The sequence below is a fragment of the Lytechinus variegatus genome, chromosome 8, assembly GCF_018143015.1.
Source record: "Lytechinus variegatus isolate NC3 chromosome 8, Lvar_3.0, whole genome shotgun sequence".
Taxonomy (NCBI): Eukaryota; Metazoa; Echinodermata; class Echinoidea; order Temnopleuroida; family Toxopneustidae; genus Lytechinus; species Lytechinus variegatus.
Window position 1 is genome coordinate 20,333,296 of NC_054747.1, and position 14,012 is coordinate 20,347,307.

General features: G+C 37.8%; 1 protein-coding gene across 2 annotated transcripts in view; it reads left to right on the forward strand.

Moving 5' to 3' along the window:
- LOC121420127 (uncharacterized protein PB18E9.04c-like) overlaps positions 1–11,890 on the forward strand; it is a 34,697-nt gene extending 22,807 nt beyond the window's left edge. For both annotated transcript variants that reach the window (XM_041614663.1, XM_041614664.1), the window contains exons 19-22: positions 1,721–1,836; positions 2,473–2,599; positions 3,243–3,284; positions 11,532–11,890. In XM_041614663.1, coding sequence (XP_041470597.1) covers positions 1,721–1,836; positions 2,473–2,599; positions 3,243–3,284; positions 11,532–11,606 — 360 coding nt within the window. In that variant the 3' untranslated portion in view covers positions 11,607–11,890. The remainder of the gene's footprint in view (positions 1–1,720; positions 1,837–2,472; positions 2,600–3,242; positions 3,285–11,531) is intronic.
- The last annotated feature ends 2,122 nt before the right edge of the window (positions 11,891–14,012 follow it).

A 14,012-nucleotide genomic window follows, 5' to 3' on the forward strand; every position in this document is an offset into this window, starting at 1 on the left:
TCGGATGTAAAATAAGAAAGTTATGACATTTCAAAGTTTCGCTTATTTTCAACAAAATAGTTATATGAACGAGCCAGTTACATCTAAATGAGAGAATCGATGATGTCACACACTCACTATTTCTTTTGTTTTTTATTGTTTGAATTATACAATATTTCAATTTTTACGAATTTGACGATTAGGACCTCCTTGCCTGAAGTACAAAATGTTAAAATAATGGAATTCCACTAGTTCAGGGATGAATGAAACTTCATTTCACATGACAATGACGAGAAAATGAAAATATTTCATATTTCATATAATAAAATACAAAAGAAATAGTGAAAGGAGTGATGTCATCAACTCTCTCATTTGGATTTAACTGGCTCGTTCACATAACTATTTTGTTGAAAATAAGCGAAACTTTAAAATGCCATAACTTTCTTATTTTACATCCGATTTTGATGAAATTTTATTTTATTCAAATCAAGTTTTTGTTGGGGTGAACTTGTCCTTTAAGTTTTTTAAATGTCTTTATTAGAATACTTAAAAAGTATCAAATACTTAGAAAGTAATTAAACCTAGTTCATGAAACTTCGACATAAGGGTGATCAAGAATTACTGAGCATCCTGTCTGAGTTCAAGTCACATGACCAAGGTTAAAGGTTATTAAAGGTCAATGAACTTAGACCATGTTGAGGGAATCAATATCGAAATCTTAAACAAGATTAAGTTTTTGAAATGTTATCATAACTTAGAAATTATATAAACCTAGTTCATGAAACTTACACATAAAAAACAACCATGTAACCCTAAATATCATGTGCGAGTTCCAGGTCACATGACCAAGGTCAAAGGTTACTTAGGGTCAACGAACTTTGGCCATGTTGGGTTTTTTTTTTAGGAATTGTCATCGTAACCTCAACATTTTATGAATCTAGTTCATGAAACTTGGACATAAGAGCAATCAAGTATTATTGAACATCCTTTTCGAGTTTCAGGTTACATGACCAAGGTCAAAGGTTATTTAGGGTCTACAAACTCTGGTAATGTTGGTATTATTTGTGGAATGGTCATCATAACTTTAAAAAAGTTTATGGATCTAGTTCATTAAACTGGGATATAAAAGCAGCAATGTATTCCTGAATACACAGTGCGCTTTTCAAGAACATGGCCAAGATCAAGGGTCAATTAAAGGTCAGTGAACTATTGCCGTGTTGGGAGTATGTGTTGAATTGGCATCATAACTTAGAAAGTTTATGGATCTAGCTCATAAAACACCGACATAAGGGTAATCAAGTATGAATGATTTTTTTTGCACATGTCTTTAGGTCACATGATCATTGTCAAAAGTAATTTGGGGTAAATATGGACATAATATTTTGTGATCATATTAGTGGGTTTTTTTCTGTGAATAATTATTCAAAAGCTGTTTTAAAGGCAGCACTGCTGTTTTATCGAATTGCGTAATGTAGGCGAGACTGCCAGAGGCGTTACACTTGTTTTTTTTGGGTTTTTTTGCTATTTTTAACGATGTTATTGCTTTTGTATGATTCATGATAATTATGTTTTCATGCTTTCATTCGCCAACCCTCGACAAAGCCTTCATGTCATGAAGCTTAGGGCATTTAACAATACGTTCTCTATGTTCTTGGAAGCGTTTGCGAAAACTCCCTTATATTTTATTTCTTCTCACATTAAACTGTTGATTATAGGATGTCTTATATGTCTTCCCTCTTAGGTGAATATTACCTTATCCATCATCACTGCATACTATATGTTCAGGATTGAACGTACTTTCCATGGGGATGATGAGGATTACGAGGAATGGACTGATAAACTGAAGATACTTGCAAAGTTAGTATTTTTAAGCAATTTTATTTATCGTATATTTACTCTTTTTTTTCATTTTACTATCAGACCTTTTTGATATGTTCGTTTGTTCTCTTTCATGGATGCAAAACCCATTTGTTTAAAATTGCCTTCCAGTAGTTTCCTTTCATTGTCATGACTGTGCTTCTTTTATCTTTGTCCCTATCTACTCCTTGTAATTTTTCTCTTATTTCCTTTTCGTTTAGCGCCTTGAGCACATAATCAATGTGGATTTGGCGCTTTAGAAATACTCTGTATTATTATTATTTTTAAAAAATTGAGCTTGATGGCCTATAGTGGTTATACATTGGCGTTGTCTCGTGTCTGGTCCTGGTGAATTAACTAGTGTATTTATTTACCGATTTTTAATATATCGTTTATTGTACACTCTAATTTGCAGGATTTAAAATAAATCAGAATTCTAGGTTTAATTTGAATTCTAAAAGAGATGTTTTAAAATCTCGAGATAATTGAATTTAGATCCTTTGAGATTCAAAGATGAATCTTCAGGATTAAAACTTCATTCTGGAATTAAATTGCTCCCTACTACATTCTACCTGAATTTATTCCAAATCCTTGTAATTAAGATTTTAGTATTTCGTTGTTAAATGAATGGAACAGGTGGTGTCTCCCTACTTCGGTCCTGCTTTCCTTGGTCCTGGTCTTTACTTGGGTCCTACACACGGTCTACCACACTTGGTCCAGTCTGGTCTTAGACTACATGTTCCACATCTGTGTCATGTCCCAGGTGGGTGATGCGCATGCTCATATGGTCACATGAGAAAGTTATTAGATTACAGTTTCCTTTTTTTCTTTCAAACATACTTCTACCGAGAATTTCAAGATAACCTCCAATTTAGTTCAGGAGGTTGGGTTTCATATTTGACTTGACGTGGAGATTTTTCATCGGAGCAGTTGTCGCCGGAGCAAATGTCATGGAACCACCAGCAACAACAGACTGCTAACATGTTTTTCAACTTGATTTGAAATTGAATACCATTACTCAACAAAATTATGGAAATTATAAAGAGAAGATGAGAAGAAAGAAGATGAAGGAAAAGAAGGAGAAGAGGAAGAAGAAAAGAAGGGAGGAGGAAGAAGATGATTATTATTATTAAGAAAAAGATGATGATGATGATGATGATGATAATGATGATGATAATGATGATGATGATGATGATAATGATGATGATGATGATGATAATGATGATGATGATGATGATGATGATGAAGATGATGGTGGTGGTGGTGGTGGTGGTGATGAAGAAAGCCAAGGATTAGCCAATGTTGTTACACATGCTAGTTCAATCTTTTGATAGTGCAATACTACTCAAATCATATATCAAACTTATAGCAAATAATTCTCTTGTTATCATTATTTTAATATCCAGGGCATCATTGTCTTTGTGTTCTACTGTCTCTTCAATCCCCAGGTAAGTTACAGTCCAGACTTTTCGCAATGACTACGGTCAACCTCTCTACAACACACCAATCTATGGAAGCTTAAAAGTGCCACCGAGATGTTGAGATAATTATCTCTGGAAGTCGACATCTTGATTGCAAAAGTTAAGATGACGAGATCCTGGATCTCATCATGTCAACATCTTTTAGAAGAGATGATGAGATGACAAGATCCCGGATCTCATCATGTCAACATCTTTTAGAAGAGATGTTGAGATGACAAGATCCCGGATCTCATCATGTTGACATCTTTTAGAAGAGATGATGAGATGACAAGATCCTGGATCTCATCATGTTGACATCTTTTGGAAGAGATGATGAGATGACAAGATCCCGGATCTCATCATGTTGACATCTTGTAGAAGAGATGATGAGATGACAAGATCCTGGATCTCATCATGTTGACATCTTGTAGAAGAGATGATGAGATGACAAGATCCTGGATCTCATCATGTTGACATCTTTTAGAAGAGATGATGAGATGACAAGATCCCGGATCTCATCATGTCAACATCTTTAGAAGAGATGTTGAGATGACAAGATCCCGGATCTCATCATGTTGACATCTTGTAGAAGAGATGATGAGATGACAAGGGCCTGGATCTCATCATGTTGACATCTTTTGGAAAAGATGATGAGATGACAAGATCCCGGATCTCATCATGTTGACATCTTGTAGAAGAGATGATGAGATGACAAGATCCTGGATCTCATCATGTTGACATCTTGTAGAAGAGATGATGAGATGACAAGATCCTGGATCTCATCATGTTGACATCTTTTAGAAGAGATGATGAGATGACAAGATCCCGGATCTCATCATGTCGACATCTTTAGAAGAGATGATGAGATGACAAGATCCCGGATCTCGTCATGACGACATCTTTTAGAAGAGATGATGAGATGACAAGATCCCGGATCTCGTCATGTCGACATCTTTTAGATGAGATAATCTGACAAGATGCTTGCACCTGCACGCATTAACACCGACAGGAATTTGGTTGATATTCGATTTTCGATATTCAAACTGTGAAGTTGGTTCGATATTCAAACGCGTGTGAATTTGGTTAATTTTCGATATTAAAAATTAGGGGCTTTCAAAGCTAAATAGGGGGTTTAACAGGTGCAGCACATCTCGGGCAACCATAAATACACTGGCTTGCCCTATTACGAGGACATTTAGGGGACAAGGTCAGTGAATAAAAGGGCATGAAATTTTTGATTTTTGATTTTTTTTTCGAGGGACCCCTAGAGATATCCCGACGGCTTAGCCAGGGTAACCACGTATCTGAACTTGTAGAACTCGACTCGGGCAACCAGATAAACACTACCTTGACCCGGTGCATGCACATTTAGGGGGCTCAAATTAACAAAATTAAAGGGAATAAAGGGCTATTTAGAGCATTTTTTAACTAAAAAAAGTATTTTTTCAAGAGGCCGGCCCCAGGGATATCCCGACGGCCTAGCCATGGTAGCCACGTATCCTAACTTGTAGAATTCGACTCGGGCAACCAGATAAACACTAGCTTGACTAGCTTGACCAGGTGCATGCACATTAAGGGGGCAACTCGGTAAAGCATCTCATGAGCAGATCTTAATCTATTATACTCAGTCCTCATTCCTCCGCCAATAAAATATTCCGAAAGCTGAGTGACACATGTATTTTTCTTTTATTTGCACAAAATATGTTTAGTGGTTGCCCATTCTTTGTTTTTAGAATCAGTCTAATCATTACACATACTCTTCATTGTAATCAGTTTACAAAATTAAAAAAAAATGAGAATTGGTTGGGTCGAATGAATATATTTAACCTTTTGTTGTAGATCGTCATATCTTGGAGAAAAGATGTCGACGTATATTGATAGAAAACGTATTGTCAAAATATAAAATATGAGTATAAACCTCCTCTAATCTTTGAATGATTGTCATGAGACATTTTCTTTTGCATGTATCTTTCAATTCAATTAACCAGCAAGGAGTAATACCCCTCCAATAAAACTTTCATGAACGAAAATGTCTCTTTTAGACAATATCGCGTGACTAATTTCAAAGCTCTTGATTGATTGATCGACTAAATTTCCAAAGCGACTATCACATAATTAGAATTTAATTTCAAAATCATTTTAAAAGGCCAAAATTTTCTAGCTCGCTTCGCTCGCTTGCGACTTTTTCAAATTATTCCACATTTGCTATGTTGTCGTGCCTTAGCATATTTCGTTTATTATCCGCAACTGCGTTGAACTTAATATAATTGTGGTGTATGTACCCGCGATATGATAAAAAAATTGGCCATCTGCAATATTTAAAAATATCACGAGGTTCCGGGGGCTCCGCCCCAGACCAGTGGCGCCACCGAATGGGGAGGCCCCAGTGAGTTCCCCCCCCCCCTTCCCCCCTTTCTTTCCTATTTCCCCCTTTCGCTTCTTTCTCTTTTTTTCTATCTTTCCTTGTTTTTTTACTGTACCCATTGGCGGTACCAAGGGATGGGGAAAAAGTCAGGACCGTGGTTCCCCATGCTTGAAATAGCCCTATATTCCTTTAATTTTGTTAATTTGAGCCCCCAAAATTTGCATGCGTCAGATGAAGCTAGTGCAAATCTGGTTGCCCGGGTCAAGATCTACAAGTTAGGATACCTGGTTGTCCCGGCTATAGGCCGTTTGGATATCTTGGGGGGCCACTTAAAAAAAATCACTTTATTAATATAAAAAATGCTTGATATAGCCCAATATTCCTTTATTTTAGTTAATTTTAGCCCTCAAAATGCGCATGCACCTGATCAAGCTAGTGTTTATCTGGTTGCACGGGTCACGTTCAACAAGTTAGGATGCCTGTTTGCCCCGGCTAGGCCGTTGGATATCTCTGGGGCCCCTTGAAAAAATATACTTTTTTAAATTAAAAAAGATGCTCTAAATAGCCCTTTATTCCCTTTAATTTTGTTAATTTGAGCCCCCTAAATGTGCATGCGCCGGGTAAAGCTAGTGTTTATCTGGTTGCCCGAGTCGAGTTCTACAAGTCAAGATACGTGGTTACCCTGGCTAAGCCGTCGGGATATCCCTAGGGGTCCCTCGAAAAAAAAAAAAATCTCATGCACTTTTCTTCACTGACCTTGTCCCCTAAATGTCCTCGTACTAGGGCAAGCCAGTGTATTTATGGTTGCCCGAGATGTGCTGCACCTGTTAAACTCCCCTATTTAGCTTTGAAAGCCCCTAATTTTGAATTTCGAAAATCAACCAAATTCACACGCGTTTGAATATCGACCCAACTTCACAGTTTGAATATCGAAAATCGAATATCAACCAACTTCCTGTCGGTGTTAATGCGTGCAGGTGCAAGCATCTTGTCAGATCATCTCATCTAAAAGATGTCGACATGACGAGATCATGGATCTTGTCATCTCATCATCTCTTCTAAAAGATGTCGTCATGACGAGATCCAGGATCTTGTCATCTCATCATCTCTTCTACAAGATGTCAACATGATGAGATCCGGGATCTTGTCATCTCAACATCTCTTCTAAAAGATGTCGTCATGACGAGATCCGGGATCTTGTCATCTCATCATCTCTTCTACAAGATGTCAACATGATGAGATCCGGGATCTTGTCATCTCATCATCTCTTCTAAAAGATGTCAACATGATCAGGGGCGGATCCAGGATTTTGAAATAGGGGGGCGCCAGCGGCGAGGGAGCGAAGCGACCGAGCGGGGGGGGGCTGTGGGAGGGGGGATACCCCCTCCCACGGCAAGGACTTTTTCAAAAAATCATGTCCAAAAGTCGTATTTTGAGAGCACCTTTAGAAGAAAAATGCACACTTAAATCACTGTAACTTCATGAATAAAAGACACATACTGACTCATTTAGGAGCTGGTTTCCAGTCACACACCGTATAAGCGGTCATTCAAAACATACATTTGGCAAAGGCTCTTCACTCGCTTGCATCGTGTGATTGAAACGTCAAATTTAAATGATACGAAACTGAGACTTGTAATCGATAAGTTCCGAATAATCCATTCTGTTTATTGTCATTTGTGTATTTACATTGTGTGTTTCAAGCGAGAATTGTTTAGTCGTATGGCAACATGCATAAAATTTGGTTCTTTTTTCTCCAAAATGCACAGTAAATTGTTACAAACTACAGAAAAAACGACATCATCTTCTAGTAATCAACCTTTTCCAGGCGCGTACGCAGGATTTTTGAAGGGGGGGGGGTTTCGAGCTGATTTTTTTTTTTTTTAAATCTCCCGCCCAGTCTCTAAAAAGTGATGAGCGGGGGGAGGTGATGATTTTTTTTCTTTTTTTTTTTCAGCGCTGCAAATAAGACAATAACATTTAAGTGGGGATGGGGTATGTAACAGTGCGGTCATGACCCGCGAGCGAGCAGAAATGTTCTTGTTTTGGGGTTGAAAACATAACCTTTTTGTCAATAGTTTGTTGGTATCATAGTCGATGCTACATGTCCTTCGGATCGTAGCACTCATGATATGGCCTTGATCAGAACACTAGAAACTTGAGAAATGTCATGAATAATTACGAGCGAGCGAGCCGAAATGTTTGCGTTTTTCCGTCAAAACATACAATTCTTCTCAATAGCTTGTTGGTAATGATTACATATTAGTTGATGATACATGTCCTTCTGCTCGTATCATGATATGGCCTTGATCAAGAGACTAGAAACTTAAGAAATTTCATAAATGATTACGAGCGAGCGGAGTGAGCGAGCCGAAATTTTCGCGTTTTCCCGTCAAAACATACATTTCTTGTCAATAGTTTGTTAGTAAATCAAGTATTAGTCGATGCTACATGTCCTTCTATTCGTAACACTCATAATACGGCCTTGAACAGGAGACTAGATACTTATGGAATTTCATAAATTATTACGAGCGAGCGGAGCGAGCTAACCGACACTTTAGCGTTTTCCGTCATGTTGGTAAAACATATTTTGTAAGAAAACGTATGTCTTTGTCTTGGTTCACTTGTATTCATGAGTATACATCATGATAATCATGTATGGCCTTGTTAATGGCGATACCGTGATCATGTCGGCGACATGCGGAAATAAAAGATATAATAAAATGGAGCGAGCGAAGCGAGCCGAAATTTTTTCTGTGTTTTTCGTCGGAAACATGAGATTCTGTTCATTATTGCTGTCATATACATTATTGGGTAGGGGAACTGTCCGTAACCAGACCAAAGAGTTATCAGGCGCTTGCCCGATAACTCCTTGACCAGACCGACCCCTGGAGAGACAAGCAAAAAAAAAAACAAAAAAAAGGGGGAAAAAAAAGGAAACGAAAAGTGGGGGGGGGGAGTTTGAACCCCCTAACCCTTGCGTACGCGCCTGACCTTTTCCCTCGTATTATTTTCAAATCATCTTCAATAATCCAGTCATTCTGCACAACCTCAAAGTAATATAATGCTTCTTAAGGGGATTCTCATCATTTTTATTGTTTACGTTCAAAGTCTCTCATCGCGTTGCCATCTTAACTTATGACCAGCCAGGATGAAATTGTATTTATATTTATTTTAACATAAGATAATCAATTTTTACGAAGCACTTGTTAAAACTATACCACAAATAATTAAATAAGGTCAATGATAAAATGCTAGAAAATACATGTAAGGAGCTTTGATATCCAGTCCATAATTGTATAAGTTATAACTATCAGTGGTAGAAAATGTAAAATAAACCGAGGCTCGTCTTCGGTATACAGAGTTCAGAAGGCATTTTGTAAGCTTTTCATTTATGAAAACAACTGTTTAGACCATGAATTCATATAGGCTTCCAATTTGATGTTTTTTCTACATGTTGAATCAATGTATACTAGCTTTCCAACCAACTTAGTCTGCACGAAAGTATTTTTATTCTCCCCCCACCCCCACCCCCCCCCCCCCCCCCCCCCGTCACACAAAATCTTCGCTCCTGACGCTGTCATATAGCTGCCTATACACAGCAAACGCGGAGAGGCCGGGGTCGACTGGTGATTGAGAATATACAATTTTGCTCCTTGATAATTCGTTGGAATGATTGCTTCGGCGAAACTTAGTTGGGGCGCCCTGCCTCTGAATCTACCAGAAAGTGTAAAAGTTAGTTTACATTAAATACAAATATGTCTGACCTATACATTTCAGTGAAAACGTACATGACCAAGGCAGAATGATAATGCTGCGCACGTGGCGCCCGATATAGGGCTTCATCTTTGAGTGAAGAATAATCTCGGGGATAGACATTATCATTCGCATCGTTGACACTTTCTCTCGCGATCTGTTACTTACAATTTACATGTATTTGCCATAAAGACGGACAAACGCATGTTACAAAAAACACAAAATTTCGGGAAAAAATGATATCCAATCCAACATCTTCACACTGGTCACTGCACTGCAACTCCCGATTACAAGTGGTGCAACTTTCCAACCAATCGACTTGCGCGCCCTGGAATTCCGGAATTTACATATTGCAATACAGTATGACAGAAGTGCACTTGTGCGAACACAAAGGCCATTAGCGTAAGTTAAAATATAGTTTTGACTAGATCTAGCCCTTGAAATTGACTACATTGTACCAATCCAGTAAATATAACCATCCAAAAAAAAAAAAAAAATCCGGCGAAAATAGGGGGGGCGCGCGCCCGGGGCGCCCCCCTCTGGATCCGCCACTGATGATGAGATCCAGGCCCTTGTCATCTCATCATCTCTTCTACAAGATGTCAACATGATGAGATCCGGGATCTTGTCATCTCAACATCTCTTCTAAAGATGTTGACATGATGAGATCCGGGATCTTGTCATCTCATCATCTCTTCTAAAAGATGTCAATATGATGAGATCCAGGATCTTGTCATCTCATCATCTCTTCTACAAGATGTCAACATGATGAGATCCAGGATCTTGTCATCTCATCATCTCTTCTACAAGATGTCAACATGATGAGATCCGGGATCTTGTCATCTCATCATCTCTTCCAAAAGATGTCAACATGATGAGATCCAGGATCTTGTCATCTCATCATCTCTTCTTAAAGATGTCAACATGATGAGATCCGGGATCTTGTCATCTCAACATCTCTTCTAAAAGATGTTGACATGATGAGATCCGGGATCTTGTCATCTCATCATCTCTTCTAAAAGATGTTGACATGATGAGATCCAGGATCTTGTCATCTCATCATCTCTTCTAAAAGATGTCGACATGATGAGATCCAAGATCTCGTCATCTTATCTTTTGCTATCAAGATGTCGACTTCCCGAGATAATTATCTCAACATCTCGGTGGCACTTTTAAGCTTCCATACCAATCCCTTTGAAAATGCAAGTCAAATCACAATGGAGCGCCAAGAGGCTTTTGTCGAAAGTTGGTGGACTGGGACAGCATCGGAATCTCTTGACTCTGGACAACGACATATTTGCAATTGTTCGACCGGTGCAAATCTTCGGATGATCTGCTGTCCCATAAACTTTCGACAAAAGCCTCTTGGCTCTCCATTGTGATTTCAATTGCATTTCAAAGGAATTGATGCGTGAGATCAGTCTCCCCGTAGTAAATGCTAAAACTACCTTATATGTGACTGGGGGAGGGGCGTACCATCCCTCTTTCCAGCAATCAGTCTGTACGTACATCTTTATTATTCACCTACTTCACCGCCCCCCCCCCCCCCCCTTCTTCAGTCATGCAGACACCCGTACACACCTGACACGTGTTTCCTCACATATTATTATTTCGATAAACACACATCTCCCCCCCCCCCCCCAGAAAAAAAACGTGATTTAATGCACACTTTGTAGTTAATTTGTGCCCAATTGCAACTCAATTACGCCAGATTTTTAGACTAGCGATTTATTTACAATAACGTGTTTTTCTGGTTTTGGGGTAGGTAACGCCCGGTTAGTATGATCACTGCCCCTAAAACACCGTTCTGCCACACGCACTTGGCCTCTTCAAATCTCTCCATATCTAAAGCACCGTTTTGCCACACGCACTTGGCCTCTCTTCAAATCTCTCCATATCTGTCTTTGTAAATGATGCAAGAAGATGTAGAATTAAAAGGTTAGAGAAAGAACAGACTTTCCTGTCCAGGTCGTATTAACAATAATGTTACACGCGACCGTTTATATTGCATCAGACTTTCATGTGAGAACTCAACCAAACAGAGTTCAAGAGAAATATAAACGAAATGATTTCACTGGAATATAAACATCAATTATATTTCATTTGTGTTCTAGCTTCGCGAATCTCACAACAGGAAGCAAGACTACGTAACTGACGACACGAACCCAGATGAAGGAACCAAGAAATAGACCTGGTCCTTAACCTAGAACAAGACCTGGGCCTACGATTGAGTCTTTGTTATCGATTAAGATGGCCTTGTTGAATCGGTTTCCTATCGCTTATCAAATACATTATATTATGTGTGATTTTAAGAAAACCATTGTGTCAATAAAGCATTTTTAATGTATGTATTGTTTATTCAATAAATTTTGCAAGTCATACGGCTGCTGAATGGTAAGATATGACTAAAAAATAAACTTAATTAAGTTATTAAGAAGGAGCGTAATGATGTACTTAATGCATTGTTTTAGTTTTTAAAAAATAGGTTCCTATTTTGACTCGCTTCTCTCACTTGCATCCTGTGTTGTAAAATATGAATTATGTATTACGTGGCCTTTTATGGAATGATACGATAACTTAGAGTGAGATAGAAAATGAAACATGTAGGCAAAAATGAGGCAAGCGTTGTACGCGTTTTTGTAACCACTACATATTATTTTATTATAGTTACTTGTCTTACGCGCGAAAATATTGCGAACTATGAGGAATATGGCTGTAAATTTCTTCTATCTACGTAACTCTAATCATAGCAAAATGGCAGTTTTCTTCTGGATTTATCACTTCTCATTATACATCAGTCTGAAATTATGAGGGCAGTAACTGGTAAAACTGTATTGAAAGTATTGAAAATATAACGCTTGTATTATTTATGTGTATATTACTATGAAGACATTTCATTCTTTTGATTACTCACATGAATGTAGGGATGGAAACTGATCATATATCCATTCTGAGAAGATATATGATCTCTAACATTCCTGGGGGATGTTCATCAAAGATTTAAGTATGACTTCGAGTCGCACTTTAAAATGCCGACGCGTACATGATATGCAACGCGCAGTCTTTTGATGAATACGATAGTGTGCGTCCTCTTGGCATGATCTGACCCAAAGATCTGACCAATACGGTCATGCCTTTTATACCGCTCTCAACTAGGTGTGCAAGTGCGACTGAGACTCTTAGTCGAACTTTAATCTTTATGCCCCCCCCCCCTCCCCCGTTCTGTAGTAATCAACGTACACACTTAAAATGTTTGGCAACATACTGTCCACTGTGTTGGGAAATGTATGTTAGTAAAAACATATTCTGGGCAATTATTGTCCAATTGAGCAAATTTGTTACCAAATTATTAATTTTTATTACCCAATTTTGGCAGATTTTAACCAGTAGTTGTGTGGACAGTATGCATTTTTTGCCTATTTAAAAAGTGTAACATTATAGCTGTCGGTTGACGTGGAAATATTATTAGTTTTTACTCGCCCGTTTGATGTGTAAATTCAATAAACATATTGACTACAAATCGTAATTCAGCATCTTTTGTGAAAACTTTGTATTAAAAAACCTTTTGTTTACACTCGGCTAAAATGACTTTCAAAAGTCAAAATTTGAAGAATTTTTATCAAATTTTCATTTTTTTTTACTTTGAGAAAAAATTTAAAAACAAAAGTATTGCAACACGGAATAATTACCATTCCCTTCAACCCGTTCTTTCTCACACACGCCCTACACAGATTTTGCTTGAATTGAATGAAAGTTTTATTTGACGTTGTCTGTGTGTCTTATCTCAGTTTGCCATCTATATGTTATGTGTGTATGTGTTATGTGTTCAATCAAGAAATCCTTGATTAAATGACGTCATTTCTTGCCATTCTACGATTTATCTGACCATTAATGAATCAATGATTTACCATTGAAGTGGGGGGGGGGAGACTGGCCCAATTTTTCTAAAATTTTCTGACAACCAAAAGGTCATTGTAATCGCAACCCCTCTCCCCCTCCAAAGCGAACACAATCGACACACGTGGACACCCGCACACACTTTTTGACGCCCGAGGAGCGTGATCAAACCATTCCAAGAAAGGGGAATGCCCCGAAACTGCTGTAAGCCATTACATATAAATACAAATCCAAATTTCTGTTATAACATCCACATTGCTTTTAATAATCATCAAAATATACAACATTTACAATGTAAATGAAAATCATAAAGCAAGCAACAAAGGTATCGTACATACAAAATAGAAAAGAACAGAAATACATTTTACAAATGACGTAACAATGTCAAACACTGAATACTGACCATGTTCTTTTCTCTGCCAGGTATTATTATTTATTTTACATAGTTTTAAAGAAGTTTTTTAATCGATAAGTCCTTTCTTTTATTCCTTCTTTTTTTCTTTTCTCTCTTCCTATGATTCTCCTCTTCGTGTTGTTATTGTTGTTGCTGTTTTTGCCGTTGTCCTTATTCTTTTTCTTCCTTAAAGGAGAATGAAACCATTTGGAACAAGATAGCTTGTGTGAAAACAGAAAAATCAAAGAAACAGATCAACGAAAGTTTGAGAAAATTCGGACAAATAATGAGAAAGTTATGAGCA